Source organism: Fundulus heteroclitus, chromosome 15 (genome assembly GCF_011125445.2).
Source record: "Fundulus heteroclitus isolate FHET01 chromosome 15, MU-UCD_Fhet_4.1, whole genome shotgun sequence".
Lineage (NCBI taxonomy): Eukaryota > Metazoa > Chordata > Actinopteri > Cyprinodontiformes > Fundulidae > Fundulus > Fundulus heteroclitus.
The window spans coordinates 939,638-958,405 of NC_046375.1; the positions used below are offsets into that span (position 1 = coordinate 939,638).

At 41.3% G+C, this 18,768-nt stretch overlaps 1 protein-coding gene across 1 annotated transcript; it reads right to left on the bottom strand.

Annotated features, from left to right (window-relative positions):
• Nucleotides 1-208: 208 nt before the first annotated feature.
• LOC105940079 (hydroxycarboxylic acid receptor 2) lies at nt 209-5,479 on the bottom strand. Its single transcript, XM_036147197.1, has 4 exons — nt 5,155-5,479; nt 4,616-4,931; nt 3,968-4,509; nt 209-1,153 (listed from the first exon to the last, which is right to left on the bottom strand). The coding sequence occupies exons 3-4, from the start codon at nt 4,502-4,504 to the stop codon at nt 695-697; spliced, it is 996 nt and encodes a 331-aa protein (XP_036003090.1). The 5' UTR covers nt 4,505-4,509; nt 4,616-4,931; nt 5,155-5,479; the 3' UTR covers nt 209-694.
• Nucleotides 5,480-18,768: the final 13,289 nt, after the last annotated feature.

The following is an 18,768-nucleotide window of genomic DNA, read 5'->3' on the forward strand; positions in this document are numbered from 1 at the left end:
AGATTCCCTTTTCCAGGAAGGAATTTTGTAACTCATCTCACAGTCCAAGAAGAAAGGAAAAACAGATGTGCGTCAGTTTACTTTACATGCAGTTCCCTTAAAAAAGTACTCACATTTTAACAAAAAGGTCAAAATCAATCTTGTAGATGTTTTGCATCTAGGACGACAAGCATGTTTGCCCTTCACTTTAAAGAAAAAATAAATTAAATCAGCGTATTTTTTTGCCTTCATGGCCTGGTTTAACTTTCAGTCTCCTTGGAGGCGAAGCAAGGCAAGTTTATTTGTTTAGAACATTTCAGTAACAAGACAATTCAAAGTGCTGTACAGGAACAGAGCATAAGAAAATAAAACATTACAGCAGAAAGTCGACATTAACAATTTAAACAATTTAAAGGCAGCGGTGAACAAATAGGTTTTTAACCCTGATTTAAAGGAACTCAGGGTTTGGGCACTTTTCCAGTCCTCTGGGAGTTTGTTCCAGATCAACGGAGGATAAAAACTAAATGCTGCTTCTCCATGTCGATACACTGATAACAAGTCTGTGATGAATTCTGGTGCTACGCCATTCAGTGGGACTAACAAAAGAATCTCAAAGTCTATTCTCTGAGAGCTTCATGTCCTAGCAACAGCCAGTCTGTGGTTGCTGCACAGCAGCTACTGGTTCATGAAAAAGAGACTTAAAGTCGCTTTTTTTTTAAATGACTTTGTTGCGTGCGGGCTGTGTTGTGTTTGCCGTTGAGCTGTTCAGCGGCTCCGGGACTTCTTTCACACACATGGAGAAGTAATTGGAGACGTAAAGCGCTTTAAACTTGGTGCTACAAAAGCAGTAAACCAGTGGATCCAGCAGACAGTCCAGGTAGGAGAGGACCATGAGGCCGTCAAACGCCTCCGTCGCCGTTTCGACGAGGTCCTTCCTCTCCTGGACCCGAACAATCAGCAGCACCATCCTGCCGAGAGCACATGGCAGGAAGCAGAAGGAGAAGACCACCATGACGGTGGTCACCAGGAGGACGGCCCTCCTCAGCTTGGTGGTGTCGCCGACGGTCTTCTTCCTGAGCCGGTTGACGATGTGCACCGTGCAGTAGACCAGGATGACGAAGGGGACGACGATCTGGAGGAAGAACACCGCCTCCCTCATGCTGTCCACCATGTTCTGAAATGGTAACAACACAATTAGATTGTCATAAAAGACAGAGGCCGTGGTTTTTAATGGCACAGCAGAGCCTCCTCTGACTGAGATAGGTTATTTGTCCCAGTATAGGAAATCTTTTTATTACTAACCAACTTTAACCCTATTAAAGTGGATGCTGACCTTAAATTTGATGGTCAATGTCAATGTCAATGTCAAATTTATTTATATAGCACTTTAAAACAGGCATAGAACTGCACCAAAGTGCTGTATAAAAGTGACAACAACGGAAATGAATAAAAACAAAGTATCAAACACTACTTTAATTAAATGCCAAAGAATAAAAATAAGTTTTAAGAAGCAATTTAAAATGATCCAGGCTGTGGGCAGATCTAATTTGGAAAGGTAGATTGTTCCATAGAGAAGGAGCAACAGCAGAAGAAGCCCGATCTCCTTTCCTCTTAAGTCTGGTCAGATCAGTTGGCTAAAATAAAGCCAATTCTCTTCAGGAAGGACTTTGGGACAGTAATCCATGCATTTGTCACTGGATTACTGTAATTCAATTCAATTCAATTTTATTTATATAGCGCCAATTCATGAAAATCATATTATACAGATTGGGTCAGATTATACAGATTGGTCAAAAATTTCCTATATAAGGAAACCAGTTGATTGCAACAGAGTAATGTGCTTCATGTGGGAGTAAGTGGCTCCTCTAAGTGGCTCTATTTCTGAGCTGCTGCACCATCTCGCTCCCGTAGGTCAGCTAAAATAAAACAGCAGCGCGGGGGGGGGGGGGGTGGCGTGCCTTTGGTGAGGCAGAATAAGCTACCATTGATCATCAGACAGGTCACATCACTGTCTGATTTTAAATCTCTTCTTAAAACTCATTTGGCCCCATGCAAGAAGTTGATGTTAGCTTCTGCTTGCTTTATTAGTCTTGTATTGTAAGGCCGCAAATACATTTTAATTATGTATTTTATGTTTGTTTTTCTTACTATAGCATTTTAGTGTTTTAGACGTGTTTATGTCGTTCTGTGCTTTATAGATAAAGTTGGACTGGATAAACACCAACAGTCGTCCCTGTTTATGTTGCGCAATGTTGCTAAAACTTCGACATAAGCAAAAGTTTAAGTTAAGGGTTTACTTGGTTTAAAATAAGACGCAGAATGTGATACATTGAGAGTTGGAGAAGGTCCAGTGCACAGAAAGAGAAAAGGCGAGGGAAGACTTAATAAATAAAGGATTAATTATTTCATTTTTTTTAAAGTACCAATTGAACCGAGTTGCATGGATATTTTAAATTTTAAACTTTATCTAATGCTGTTTCATTTTTTCACAGTAAACCCAAAGCACGTCCTCCCCCTATGAGATTTTTCAGATGTATTTACAGTGGCTTGCAAAAGTATTCATACCCCTTGAACATTTCCACACATTGTCACATTACAACCACAAACATAAATATATTTTATTGGAATCTTATTTAAAAGACCAACACAAAGTGTTATACAATTCTGAAGTGGAAACAAAATTACCGTATTTTTCAGACTATAAGGCGCACTTAAAATCCTTAAATCTCAAAAATGTATGATGCGCCTTATAGTCCGGTGTGCCTTATATATGATTACTGACCAATTTTATGTGGTACAATGCTGTCATAAAGCTGTTAAAATATGTAAGTACGACTTTGGTTAGCAATGAAGCCGTTCTGCTCACTGATCTCTATTTATTCACTGGAGTGCTGATTTGCCCGAAAAACTGAAGTCACTGGCCGCCATCTTGCTACTCCCTACTCTCACAGAACCCGATAGGATTTGGTTGCAACAACAAGCAGTTTTCTGGCTGTGTGAAAACGTTTCACAGGTAATTCTACAGTCAGTGGATGTACTAACACTATCAAGTACTAGGAAACTATGTGCTGAAATATTTTACATGTATTATATATAACATGCAAAATATTTCAGCACATGACTTTTTCAGTACTTGATAGTTTTAGAACATAACATAAAAGTATATGGCATTTGACATTTTAAAAGTTTTAAGCCCCCCCTGAACATGAGAAAGTCCTTGTTATTCGATGCTGTAGCGCACATATTCCCTAGTTACTGGGGGAAAATAGGGAGTACCAATATGGCGGCTGGTGGCTTCAAAGCGACTCGTTCTAACAGCGGGCGATTAGCAATCCAGTGTATTATAGAGCTCAGTGGTTCTGCTCAATGGATATTCTAAGCATTACGGTACACTGTGTCACTACCTGATAGGACCCCTGAGCTGTCTACAAGACTGCCTGACTGTGATGTCTAAACTAGAAGTGCATTCATGTAAGGCAGCCTGGAGTACGCGCTAGCAACACTAAACCTGGTAAGTTAATTAAATATAAAAGTTAGGTTTATTTTGGCCTTATGTTAGAAACAGGCCAATGTAGTCCAGCTACTCTGTCCTCCTGACAGAGACGGACAGAGAGCTGTGGACGTGGAGGAGTGATGTTACACACTTGGGAAGAATATTTAGTGCGTCTTATGGTTTGAAAATACGGTATGCATGACTCTGTTGTAAACTTTCTTATTTTCAGATATGTTTATTCATGTGTTGCCTAACTGAGATGATATCACTGCTGTCATCAGAACTTAGACACTCAGCAGCGTGTTGAAATATTCTCACAAGATGTACGTTTTTTTTTTTTTCCGTCTACGGGGAGGAAGTAAACTGATTGCAAAAGAGAGTCAGTGAAAAACTGCAGAATATTTAAGTGTAAATGGAATGTTTTATGTGTTTTTCCTATTCCAGACCGCTCATGTGGGACAACTTCTCTGCTTCTGAACAAGAAGAGAACCTCACCTCACGGGAAGAGTTGTTGGCTGTCAGGTTGAGGCTGTTGCAGCATTCAAAGTCCTTCAGCATGGTGGGGATGGTGAGAGGCAGGAGCAGCACCCAGATGATGATGGAGATGTGAGGGGATTTCTTCAGAACCTTCAGCAGGTTCTTCCTGCCTGGGTGCACCACGTTGAAGTAGCGATCGATAGACGTCACCGTGAGGAAGGCGATGCTGGCCCCGCGGTTTAAAAACAGCATGAAGAGCATGGCTTTGCAGACGATGTCGTAGTCGCTCCTCCTCTCGCTGCTGATGAAGTTGTACGCCTTGATTGGCAGACAGACGAGCAGCAGAACGTCCGCCAGCACCAGGTTGAAAAGGAAAATGTTGTTGCTGTTGGATTTCCAGAACTTGAGCTTGAATATGAAGAGATGGAGGACCGACGCGTTCAGAGGCAGAGCCAGGATGAAAATCACGATCAGTATAGCTGCGTAGAACTTGTACAGCGCGTGGTTAGAGACGTCACAGTTCTCTTCGGTGACGCTCATCGTGCTTGAATTCATTATGTCTGGAAATTAGAAAATAACAGAAATAAAAAAAAAAAAGAGTTATTTCCTAAAGTTGAAGGACAGAGTGTTTCATAGAAAGGAGATCAGCTGGAGATATAGACTTACCCTGCAAACAACACAGAGAAATCCGGTTTAACAAGCTTCTTTGCTGCCCTTGTTATGCGTCAGAGTTCTTCTCCCCGACCTGCTGTATGGAAAACAGCTTTTTTTTTTAAAACGTCTCGGTGCTCTTCTGTGGGACAGGAGCTGTGCTGAAACCCCTTCACTCCCTAATCCAGATCAAATGAAAGGCATTCCCTCTGAGTCGTTGCTCTCCTCTGAATTTGTAGCTCCTCCTTACTGCCTGAGGAGGTGAGTCACCAGCTGCTTTTCCACTTTTGCACCAATGAGGCTCAGAAGCTCCAGAACCGGTTTGTGACATCTGTGAATATAAAGAATCAGAGTTTTTGCTTTTGTTAGGACGGTTACACCAAAGCTGGATGCTTCTAAAAAAAACGTGTCATCAAAGTGCTCGGATTTCCCAAAGCCCCCGAAAACATCCGCGTCGAGCCCTGGCAAACCCAAGTAGGAGTCATGTCGAGGCATGATAACCTGATGTGAAAGCCAGCTGGAGCAGAAAAAAAACAAAAAGAAAAATAGACAACCTTCCAGGACAGCATGCCGCTGTTTCCTGGTGCAAGCTGTGGGAATGTTGCTTGTCTGAGCAAGTCCCATAAAGCTCCAGTGTGTCCCAAGACTGACAGTTTCCAAGCACGTCAGATTGAAGCGTCACTTTAGAAAGACCGTGCGTCTCCTACTCTGACGGTTAAAAAAAAAAAAAACGCATATCTGTAAAGGGATATTTAAGGAAACGCTCCACAGAGTACGCAGATGTGGATCCCTGGGAATAGGCAGAAAGCTGGAGGAGATTGGACCCAGCGCCGCTGTCAGGGATTGCTTCTATGTAAGGGAAAGTAAATGAAGTTGTGTGGAATGTTGCATCCTGGGGGAGAGGCGTTTCTTTAAGGCACGAGAAGTGGCTGGTGACCCTCAGGCCCCCGAGCCCTGCATGCTTCCTACGCCTGTCCTAGCCCAGCAGCCAGTTGAGGCAACGTTGCAGGGCGAGACGTGTCACCGGGGCTAGATTTCAGAGACGCAGTGAAGATGGGACCTCTTCCAGGACGGCTTTGAGACTCGAAAGCGAAATTTAGACGAGACGTGCCAGCACAAAAATGTAATCACTCCAGACGGCGTGGACAGACGTACGGCTGGATGGGGGCCCAACCATCATCTCAGAAGAGAGGGAGGGCATGTTTTTAATTATTTATCATCGTCTCGCCCCTCTCCTTAGTGCCTAAGGAATTATATATTCACCAACAGCCACAGTACAGCACCAGGCGACCGACTTTAGTTCTTTTAAATTAACAAAATGTTGAGCTGACCCTCTGACATCTACAAGGCAAGTTGCCAGACCATAAAGCGCCAAATGAAAACACTGAAACATGAGATGTTTGGTTTAAAAAAAAAAAAAAAAGCATTCCTGTAAGCAAATTATTACTTATCCCACAATATGGAAACGAAGTGACCAGGTAACAGGGTTATTAACCACATAATTTAATTGACTGGCATGAACGTAGACATAGCAATGAACAAATCCACATTTTAGTCAAATGTAACACATGTGCAAAAATGAATCGAGATAAAGAAAAATGCAGATAAAAACACACATAATCCAGAAGTCAAATAATATCCGAACATAAATATTTAACAGATAAATCAAATAAAGAATCAAACCCCTGCTCTGTCTGTGTCTGCAGGCTCTGACTGACTGCTGCAGCCTGGTCTCTGCCCTGACCCAAGGCCTTCACCCTGGGCTACTTACTACAATACAGGATAAAATATTTTAGTTACGCAGAAATATCAGTGAAAACCTTCTCCTGACAACTGTGTGGTTTCTCCTTGCAGATAGATAGATTTCACTCAGCAAGTTTAAGCCTCTCTTTACCTGCTGCTGGCTTCTGCTCTTTCTATAGATAAATTCCTGAAAGAGCAGAAGCCTCTTTCAATAAAGATTCATCTTAAATATGTGGAAAGCTAACCTGACGCTTGCCAGATGTATGTCGCTCCGCCTAGCTCCACTCACATCCATCTGGGACCTCTCCATAGGAATTGCCTTTATTGAAGGCTGGGCCTTATCAAAAATCCTTGCATGTGATTGGATAAGCCACTTGTCTGTCATCTTTATCGTCGTGCTATTTCAACCACTCACACCGAAGCTAACCCGTGACGCTGTTAGAGCGACGCAGAAAAAAACAAACTTTTTTTTTTATGTGTTTGCTGCTCTAGTGGCACGCGTTTTATTGACAGTGAGCTGACAGGAAGAGGGGGGAAGACAGGCGGCAAAGCGCCGCGGGTCGGAGTCGCTCCCGGGCCGACCGCGTTGAGGACTAAAGGCCTCTTAACATGGTTCGCGCTAACCGCTAACCGCTCCGGGGTCCGCTGTGGACGCGCCCCGGAAAACAAAACTTGCCAAATCCGGTCGGGAGAAGGGCGAAAACATGGTTTCCACCAACAAAAGCCTTCAGAGGCGTTCTCTGATGTTCTTTTAATGAAACAATATTAGGTAGATTGGACAATACGAAAGAAATAGCAGCATCAATGTTAACGCTTGCTTCCCACTGAGATATATTATACACTGGAGTGCTAATCATCGTCTGTTTGAACGAGTCGCTGTGAAGCCACCAGCCGCCATATTGGTACTCCCTATTTCCCCCCAGTAACTAGGGAATATGTGCGCTACAGCATCGAATAACGAGGATTTTCTCATGTTCAGGGGGGGCTTAAGACTATTAAAATGTCAAATGCCGTATACTTTTATGTTATGTTCTAAAACTAGCAAGTACTGAGAAAGTCATGTGCTGACAAATTTTGCATTTTATTCATTTAAATATATATGTTTAACATTTATAAATATATAAATAACAATGTACAAAAACATATATTTACATGTGTATACATATATATACATATACACATACTTATATATACATATATATATATATATATATATATACATACATATATATATATATATATATATATATATATATATATATATATATATATATATATATATATATATATATATTTAATATGAATAACATGTAAAATATTTCAGCACCTAATTTCCTAGTAGTTGATAGTGTTAGTACATCCACTGACTGTAGAATTACCTGTGAAACTCAGCCAGAAAACTGCTTCAGCCAGAAAACTGCTTCTTATTGCAAGCAAATCCTATGGGATTCTGTGAGAGTAGGGAGGAGCAAGATGGCGGTCAGTGACTTCAGTTTTTCGGCAAAATCAGCACTCCAGTGTATATTATAGCTCAGTGTTGCTTCCTCGATGCGAGCCGCCATTGCTATCAAAACAGTCTCACGGTCGCTTCTCCACTACGTCACATCTATGAAACTCCAGCCTTGCATCCTGATTGGCCAGACCATAAAATTTGTTGGAGAAATCACTCTCTATGGGAGATGTCCCAGATGTATGTGAGTGGAGCTAGGCGGAGCGACATACATCTGGCGATCGTCAGGTTAGTGGAAAGCCACACTGAGCACAGCTTTTATACAGAAAGTAACGAAGGTTGTGTTTATTCTTCTCACCATGAACTAATTAGGAAGGGATGCAAAAAAAAAAACATTCTCTTGTTAAACAGCTTATGGTACAGTGCTGGTGAAGATTCTCAGTCATCCAGGTCACGATCATTTAAAAAAAGTTAAAAAACAAACAAAACAACTGGACTTTTTTCCGAAGTTTGAAGACGTTTCGCTTCCCATCCAGAAAGTTTTCTCAATTCAAAATGTCTGGAGTAATGTGGAGTTCCATGCTTTATATTATTGCCCAAAAAGGCCTTGTTATGTCTTAGACAACATGCAAATTAAACCGAAACTGGTCCTGCCCGAGTCGTTAGAGTCATTGTTAGCCTGGTTTACAGGTGAGATGTGATCACCTGCATGAAGGTGAGGATTGAGGTGATAATTGGAAGGAATCAACTCTATTGATGTGTTGTAAGTTTTTGAAAGTTGAAACCTGAGTCCTCCTCCTCTGTATAAAGTTTTTTTTTCTATCTTACGATATGCTGTCATGATGAGTCATCAATTAGGTAACATTATCTGCATCATAAATGCAACAGCATTACTCAATTTACGTAGATTATTTGTGTGGGAAAAAAACACAAAATTCAAAGTTTTCTGCCTTTTGCTGGCTCTGGCTGGGTTGCTGGACGGATGGACTCATCAGCTGCTGAGCGCCTCTCCTCTGTGAGCGGTCCGACTTTGGTGCGTTTAAGGACGGCTCGGAAAAACACGTCACTACGTGTAAATGACGGATTAAACGGTCGTGGCGGCGAAAAGAAAAGTGGGGAGACAACGGCACAGATAAAAAAAAAGTGTGTCCGTTATCCCCACGCCTAAAACACGCCCGTAATTTATACAATCACGATTATTAAAATTTATTGATGTAGTGAATGTACAAAACGGCACGAATTCAGGTTCAGCTGCCAGGAAAAGAAAAAGAAAAAACTTTATCAAGCATTCTAAGCTTTACCCTTCAGCGCACCGGGACATCCCCGTCGACCCTCCACAGTTCACAGCTTGAAGCCTATTTGTTGATTAAAATAAAATGAATAAATAAACGGAAACCAATTTGCTTTTGCGCACAGCGCTTGCGTAATTGGATACAGGCGCAAGCGATGAGCGAGGAAAAGCGGAGGAAAATGAGCGCGTCTGTGATGTTTACCTGGTTCCAAGAGGATTTAAGGTGGACCTGAGCTGCTGCAGAGCTGGATGATAACTCTGCTCCAGATAACAGACCTTCTCCACGCAGGAAAACGGAGGCTGAGCTGGCACTGGCGCATCCAACAGGGAACCTATTGCACAAACACCTCGGTAAGAGCAGGGGCGGTGCTAGACATCTGGGGGCCCTGAGCACAAATGCTGTGTGGTGCCCCTACCACATGGAGATGAACAACAATACATGATTTGTATGTGTGTTTCTCTTTATTTCCAAAAATAGCTTTTCAACATTGAAGTTTTGAAAACAGTTGCAACAAATAAAAGGAGAAATAAAAAAAAACTTGAAGTAATTTTTGTATCAATAATGATGCATATACTTGCACAGAAGATAACTGAATTTTACCTAAGGAGGAAAAATAAGAAAGACAATATATTTTAAGTGGGATTAAAATGAGGGAAAAATTAAGCAGAATGACTAAAATGTAACAATGGGCAGTTTGATAAAAAACAATAGGACTCCTCCAATAAAGGGCTCTTAGAATAAGCCTTATTTTTGTCTTGTTTAGTTTGATGAAAACCCCTAAAAACATCATAAATGTCTGACTTTTTAGGGGAACCTGAACAATGTGATCATGACAAGTTTGTTTTCCTGAGGAAGATTCATTAAAACCAAAGATCCCGAGTTACTTTAAATTAACAGACTTTAACGCTGCTGTTTAGTAATTTTTGAATCAGGGCAGATGTAACTTTTGCATTTATCGTTTTTCATTTATTCAAAGAAGTTCACTGTTGCTTTAGTGAAAAACTGCACGTGAAATGATGTTTTGCTACTTTTTTGTCTACAGCAGTATTAAAAAAAAAAAAAAAAAAAGTTATTTTTTGCCAACCTTTTTTTCCATTCATCAAGTCATGACTTTGTTAAAGTACCATCTGTAGCTTAGGTACCTTTTTCACTTCTTAATTACATACTGGGCTCATGGAGGGAAGACTGGTGAGATGTCCATATTTTTCTCGATCAAATATTTTTGTATCGCTTATATATAATAACACGCTTCTAACATTTTTTTTAAAATAAGTCATTATTATGATTACTATAAGTATCATTTGTGCTCTGGCTGGAACCCCAACCAAACCAGTTGGCAAAACTTTACCCCGGCATGTTACCGATCTGTAACTGAACAAGAAACTGAGGATGTGCTGCGCTTATTGAAGAAAACTAACCAATAAATGACCAGAATTTAGAATAAATATGGACTTTAGAAAAAATGATGCTCAGAAATACCCCACTAACCCTTAATCCTGTTACCTAGTGGAAATCTGCTGAGTTTAAACTGTGATTATTTAACCCAGTGGAGCATTTAATAGCGCTTTATTGAGGATGAGGAAACTATGCAGCCTGCTGTGAACATAAACAATGGGACCACTATTCTCAGGCAGTCAAGCCAAGCCGTGACATCACTGACGCTCGCTGCTTTATCTCATATTGGAGTCAACTGCTCTCGCTTTAAACCGTGCCGGCTCACACGAGGCTGATATGTTTTGCTGCTGCAGGATCGCAGCTCTCAGTGAAACTGTCCTTCATCATTCATCTCAGAGATTTCCTGTGATTTCATGTGATCTAACTGTTTGCTTTATACAGATAAAGAGCTCATCCTCAAACTCTGTAGTATGGTTTTAACATTAGTGTTTAAGTAATTTTACAAAACTATAAATGCATAAAAAGCATAAAAGGACACTGAAGCATTAATACACCAGCAGGTTATTTGTTATTCAGTACAAACTGTCTATTAGATTGGACTGAAATTACTTTTTATCTGTTTTCGTAAAATGCCTCAAGACGATGTGTTGTGAATTGTTGCTATTTAATTTAAGCGATTAACTGACTGACATGTGATAGTATTGCTGCTGATAACCTCACAGTTTAGGTTAAATCACATGACTAGCAACGCTGCACAACCACTAATGTTGCAATACCAATTACTTAAAGGAGCAATAAGTGGAAGTTCCTTGTTTCAGATAGAATGAACTAAAAAACAGTGATGAGACGAAATAAAGGTATCTTTTGGATGGAAATGGTATGACGTCACACACCGTCTCTCTGTGTTGTTCTCCAGTGTCTTGTTTACAAAGCCGGGCCGGCTGTGCGTACGTCCATGTGAACAGCTGCCAATCAGGGCTCAGCTCCTCCCTGCCCATAAAATGCCACCGTCAGCGTAGGAGCAAAATGGCAGAGAGCACCGCCAGCAGATCAAAACGTTCTCTTGCTAACAGCATTATAAAGTTATGAGTTACTGACTTCTTCTCTAGACATGTTCCTCCAAAAAGTGAAGCTGTTTTGCTGTGTATTGATCCTTTGCAAATATGTGTATACAAGGCGACAGACTGTGCTCAGCAGCCCACCTAGTGGTGAAATTTTGCTTATTGCTCCTTTGATGATACCAACAATACTATACTACTACTGAAGTGATTATTGATAATGTCACAATACAAATAGTATCTCAGTACTCAGTAATAGTACCCTAATGGTATCTCAATACTGATGACGTGTGAATACCGATAATAAAAAAAAACACGTTACCACAGTGCCCTTTATGTTACAATACTAAGAATATCCTAATACTGATAATGGCACAACATAAATTATATGAAAATACAAATAATATTACAACAGAACCTAAAACAATGTATAAATTGACTTTTAAAAAAAAGATGTTATGACAACACTGAAAAATGTCACAGGACTCTTTGATAACTCAGTACTCACAACACTGCAATACCAGTGATTTTACCAATAACAGCAGGATTCCAGTAACATCACAAAACTAATATTGCCACAATAGCAATATTATCACTTTACAAACAATATCACAGTAACAATAGTACCACAATACAGATGGTGTGGCTTTAACAACGTTATAACAGCAATAATAATAATATTGCATTACCAAAAATGTCATGAATAAGGAAATAATACAGTCCTGCTAATGTTGTGATACTAGTAGCATCTTGATGGTAAAGACAATGTCACAGGGAGGCCAATGTCACACTAATAATAATAATAATAATAATAATAATAATAATAATAATAATAATAATAATACCACAAGACTGATGGTGACAGGTTACCAAAAAAAGCTGTTAGAATGACAATCTTGCAACAATAATATAATGGCACCAATGTTATCAGTAACTGTGGCATAGTACCATTATTTTAAAAATAGTGACGGTGTCACTAAAATAGCAATGATGTCACAATACAAACAATCCCGCAATACCTAGTGTGATAATATTATAGAAATACTGACAACATGTCAGTCTTAATGTCTGCAATGCCAGTAAAACTATTTTGCTTTATACCTCTTTTTGCATTTTGTCAGGAGATTAAAATGTCTTAGTCCTTTTTGTAATGTAGGCGAGGGAGGAGGAGTAGTGCTAAGTTGCTCTTTAGAGATTTTCAACAAATCTCATACCTCATTAGGAGTCAGAATTATAACGAGTACAAGTTTTAATTTTCCAGAAGATAAAGAAAAAATATTTTTACTCACACAAAAACACTGTAATGTCTATGTTCTGTTTAATGAATCACTTTTCTTTGCTATGGCTCTCATGTTCCTCAGCAAACCTGAAATAAAGCACCAGATATTTTACTAAAAACGTTATTGGGACAACAGCCACTGTAAAGTCCAGCTTGGTGTATTCTACTTTCATTGGCTGGATATCATGGTTGATCTTCCCTGAAACGTATGAGGCATAAATCTATTTTTGAAGTCTGTTGCAGACCACATAACTGTTTTGCATAACTGACATGGGCATTAGAAACAATTATTTTATACATTTCCGAGATGGTCTTTTTCTCTAGATGAACTTGTGATGTAACAGAAACCAGAACCGGTTCTGTTTCACACACCCAAATCGTTTACTGATGTAACATCAGCCTGAATGGGAGCTCAGCGTTTACACTCAGCCCAACGCTGTTTACAGAGAACCGTCATCAGTCAGCCTTTAGTGTCTGGGGAAAGCATTATGGACATTACTGGAGAGCAGAATATTCTGTGAGTCAGACCAACAAACGGCTCCCCAGACGTTCATAATTGCTCGACCCTCATAAAATCAGTCAGCAGCTGAGTCGTTAATGTTCAGAGGCACTAAAAGGTTTTTACCGAACAACTCATGTCAAAATGTTCTATGGTCATCGTCTGCTGCCCGCAAATGACTCATTACACTGCAAAATGAAACTAAAAGTGAGTCAAATTTTCTTAAAATTAGTGTATTTGTCCTTGATTTGAGCAGATAAATAAAATTATCTGCCAATGGAAAGAGTAAATTTAACCCTAAAATAAGATAATTAGATATACTGCACTTAAAATAAGTTGATGGAGATGAGTTCTTCCTATTTTAAGTGTAAAAATCTTATTCAATTGCCAGATCATCTTATTTACCTACTCAAATAAAGCACTAATACACTCATTTCAAGAAAATTGTAACTTATTTTGGTTCTGTTTTTGCATTGTAACCACGTTTGGAGTGGAAAGGTCATCGTGAACAACTTGTTTAACAGTTAGATTAAAGTCTAGACTTTGACTAGGCCACTTAAACTCTTTTTTTAATCCTTTTTAGCTATTCAGAAGCTGACTTGCTGGTGTGCTTCTGATCATAACCCATAAGCACATGAACTTAAAAATCACAAACAGCTGTTTGTTTTTCAGGCTTTTCAGGTACATCTAAAAATGTAAGAAAACTGTGAATGGTGTTATTTTTTTTTAAAAAGCGAAACTCACATAGATTCACTACACACAGAGCGAATTCCTTCAAGCCTTTCCATTTTGTACTTTTGATGACTTTGGCTTTCAGATAACAAAAACCTAAAATTCAGTGTCGGATTTCAATAAGAACATCTTGAAAAAGTTAAATATTGGAAATTAATGGTGCCACAACCTAATTAGCAAATTAACTCAAAACGCATGCAAAGCTTTGCTGCATCTCTAAATGGCCTCTCAGTAGGGCTGTCACGATAAAAGATAAATCAATTAATCGCACGATAAATTTTAATCACATGATTAATTGAAATAAGATGGATAATTTGCGTATGCATGCTTGCTTTTTTTCCCCTTATGTTTTCCTCTCCTCTCTCTCAGACTGGATAACCAAAGGTTTCATTACTGTGCATCAGTGTCTTCACACCCCTTCTGCAGGGTGGGAATTTTATGGATTTAAGCCAAAGGACAGCGGCCGACCACTTGAGTTATTATGCCACCATCATATTATTTGAAAAAGGTGTCCAAATTACAATTTTATGGTTTATAGCAATAATAAAAACATAAAATCGTCCAGCAAAAAGTGTTATCCTGACAGCGTTATCTGTCACTCTGCATCAGTAGGCAACACGATCGTGGGGAAGACTGTTGACTAGACAGAGGTCCAGAAGACAAGCAGGAGTTCTGTATCCAAGCGTAATTATAGAAAGTGTGCTGTAGAAAAAAGGTGAACAAGCGATAACAGCAGCCTTGAGAAGGTTGCCAAGCAAAATCCATTCAAAAACCTTTGGGAGTTTCACAGAGAACGAACTGAGACTGAATGAACAGATGAATGCTACGCTACAAGCATCTCACCTGGGCTGAGAAGGAAAAGAACCGGGCTGTTGATCAAAGATCCACAGTCCTATTTTTAGATGAAAGTAAACTTTGGATCTCATCTGGAAATCAAGGTCCCAGAGTCTGGAGGACGAGTGGAGAGAGCCAGGCTCCACATTGCTTGAAGTCCAGTGGGACGTTTCCACAATCAATCATGATTTAAGCTGCCATGTCATCTGCTGGTTCTGCTCCACTGGGCTTTCTGAAGTCCAAAATCAATGCAGCCGTCTGCCAGGAAACTTTAGCTAACTTCATGCTTCGTTCTACTGGCAAGCTGTATGAAGATGCTGGTTCAATGACCATGGTGGTACTGTCACATTGACGCAGTTATTCATGCAAAAGGAGCCCAGACCAGGCACTCAAAAACTTAATAAAATTAAGAAATGTAAATTCTTTTCAGAAGCCTGATATTGCTGTTTAAAATGTCCTTTTTAATTGAGTTTATTTAACGTTCTAATGTTCTGAGACACTGAATTCGGGGTTTTCATTAGCCAATAAGGCATAATCATCAAAATTACAAGAGATTAACGCACAATATATTTCACTCTGTGTAATAAATCTACAATATATAATACATGAGGTTCTCTTTATGAAATGAGTGAAAAAAACATTGGACTTTTTCCCATCATATTTCAAATTCCTGAGATGTAGCTGTAGTGCAGAATATTGTTCGTAAATTGCTAAATTTCCAGTTCCTGAGGTGGTAATAAGCATAAACTGCTGTTTCTACTACTATCAGACACGTCATTTAGTCTAAAACACACCTGACATATTTTGATGATAACTTCTGTCTTCACCAGAGGAAGTTACCGTCGAAACATGTCAGGTATGTTTTAGACAAAACAACGTGTCTGATAATAGAAGAAACAAAAGAGTGTATTTAAAATACTGACATTCTGACCTTTGTTGGAATATACACATAGGGTTGGTTTGGATATGTTTATTAAATAAAATCATCCTTTTAAAATCATATTTTCTCTGTACTCTTTTCAGGAATTTGAAATATGATGGATGCGGAGAACCCGAAATGCGAGCCAAACACGGCGTTGTGTTTAAAAGGTTTATTAATTGACGATCTGTGATGCTCTGCAGGAGCAAACAGGAGACCAAGCAGAGGTGAGACTAGCAGGACGGCTGAGGCTTGGTGCGAGTCCGGAAAAAATGCTTGGATCATACGCGGAAACAGAGCCAGAAACACAGCAGATGAGCCTTTGGTAGGTGTCCTTCAAGGCAAGGAGCCGCGGTTGTGCACGAAATGTGGTAATCAGGCATGAAAGGAAATGCTGGACATCTACAACCCAAATGCTGTCAATGATCTGGCCCTGTCAATAATCTGGCCCTATTCTGCTGTCTGAGTTGATTGTGGCACAGCGGAGCGGCAGGCTTGAGGAATAAATCCTGGTGAGAACGGAGCAGGAGAGATGTGGCAGCAGAATCATCTGTCATAATATCAAACAGTCTTTGACATTTGACTTTGTTTAATGGGCTGACAAAAGCAAAAACAAGAAATATGTAGGGCGGTGAAACCAGTAGTCACAATTTTCTTGCTTTTTAAGGTAACGCTTTATGGATTCTGATAATTGAAAAATAATCGAGTGGCAGTGGAGGTGGGACCCAAACGGCAGCTCAAAATGACTTTAGCGGTTACTACAAAGAACAAAAACAAAACATGAATGAATACTGGACGACAGACAGCTTAAATACAAAGGGGTCTGAATTGGAAGAAACCATTATGAGCAAAAATTGTGCATAATTTAAAACTAATAAATCCATTCATTCGAATAAAAGCTCAATCTTGCTAAAATAACCCCCTTGACCAATTGTCTGTTGGTCTACCATCCCAGAACAAATAAATGGGGGAAATGTTTTACCCGAGTACACCTGCTGTGCTTATAGGAAACTGAATTTTTCACACTTCAGTTCCCTAAAACAGTTCACTGCATTTTATTGCAGTTAAAACAATCATCTACTGCAATGCCAGGGGGGTAAAAGTTATCCCTTATTGTCTACTCACCTTTTTACAGGACGGATGCCAAGATGAGGCTTTTTAAGGGAGTTGATGTCACGATTTGGGTTTTGTCTTGGTTTATGTTATCAGATTTATTAGTTAAGTTTCTGCTTTTGGGGTCTTGTTTGGTTTTGATTTAGACATGTTGTTCTGTTTAGGTTACCTGTTTTCCACCTGTCACTTTATCAGCTCTGTTTGGTCTCCCCTCAGCAATCTGTCAGCTTTCTTGCCTTGATTAGATCCACCTGCTCACTTATAATTAGTCTTCACTCCTGTTCACCTGCTCACTCCCCTATATAGTCCTGCCACAAACCTCTGCAATCGGCCAGATCATTAACGAGCCACGGTGAGTTTTGTTCCAGCGTTCCTTTCTTGTGTGACCTGTTGATGATAACCCGAGAGCCTTTTTGATTCTGAGCCAGCCTGTTCCCTGATCTGTTTTTCCTGCCCTGTCTGACTGATTTACCGGTTTACCGACTAGTTTCTGTCCCATGGTTATCCGAGCTTGCTTTGCCCTGTCTGTACCTCTGCCTATTTTGGACTGCTTTTTGTGTACCGGATTTTGGACTGCCCTTTTGACTATTGAGCCCGCCTGTCCCTGTTTTCATTATTAAAATCCTGTTTTTTGCCTTAACCTCACTTGTTGGGTTTGAATACTGGGTTTGCCTGATTCTAGTTCATAACAGAATGATCTGGCCCCACTAAAACCTATCGCCCAACAAGTTTTTAGAGGGTTTTTTTTTCCCCTCCACACGCTATGGCTTGGGAGGGTTCCAGATTGGCGTTCTGTCCCCCTGGTATCGGTCCCAGACGCCATCTCTCCAGCAGCCGCAGCAGCAGTAACCCGCTGCCTGCTCCGAGCTTACGATTGGGAGGGCTTTTTGTCACTAATTCAGGTTCTGCTCAGAATAGAGGGGATCACTCACCCAGCGACACCGCTGTCGGCTCTGCCCATGGGTTTTATCCAGACCCAACTTTGTTTATGGAGGTCGAAGCGGAGGTGGTGCGGGATCTTCGCCCGGATCTTTTTCTCTCTCTCCCTCCAGAGGAGGAGATGCAGGGAACGCTGTGGGCTCCGCCGATCCCGGCTCTACCGACAGAATCAAACCTCCAGCAAGTCCTGCCGCCCCGCCGTCGGAGGAGGGGACGGAAACCTGTGGGTCGCTCCTTCACCCGTTCTGTTCGGCCGACAGGCGAGTCAGTACCGCGCCCGTCCGTTGCCACTTCCTGCCCAGTGGATCGGAGTCCGGTGCTCCCCAGAGCTGAGCAGCCCACAGCGCCTCCTGGTGGCGCCCGTGATGCTGAGGATCTGGCTCTGGAGGACCAGTTAAGAGCTTTTGCCCCTATTATTAAAGACCTTAGGGAGGCTCTTTTCAGCCAGTATTCAGAGGAGCTGGAGGCTAAATTAAAGGAGGTCGAGGGGCACTATAGAGCGGCTCTCCAGGGTTTCTATAGTGGACTCAATCCTGTCCCCAAGGGTCCAGCCGACGCCCCGGCACCTGCACCTGTCCCAGAGGACCCGTCCCCTACCTCAGCTCCAGTGCCGGCCTCCGGCAGCTATAAGGCAGCACTGTCTGCGCAGCCGGCCCAAGACGCTGCAACCCCGGAGGGTCCGCAGCCGGCCCAAGACGCTGCAACCCCGGAGGCTCCGCAGCCGGCCCGAGACGCTGCAACCCCGGAGGCTCCGCAGCCGGCCCGAGACGCTGCAACCCCGGAGGGTCCGCAGCCGGCCCGAGACGCTGCAACCCAGGAGGGTCCGCAGCCGGCCCGAGACGCTGCAACCCAGGAGGGTCCGCAGCCGGCCCGAGACGCTGCAACCCAGGAGGGTCCGCAGCCGGCCCGAGACGC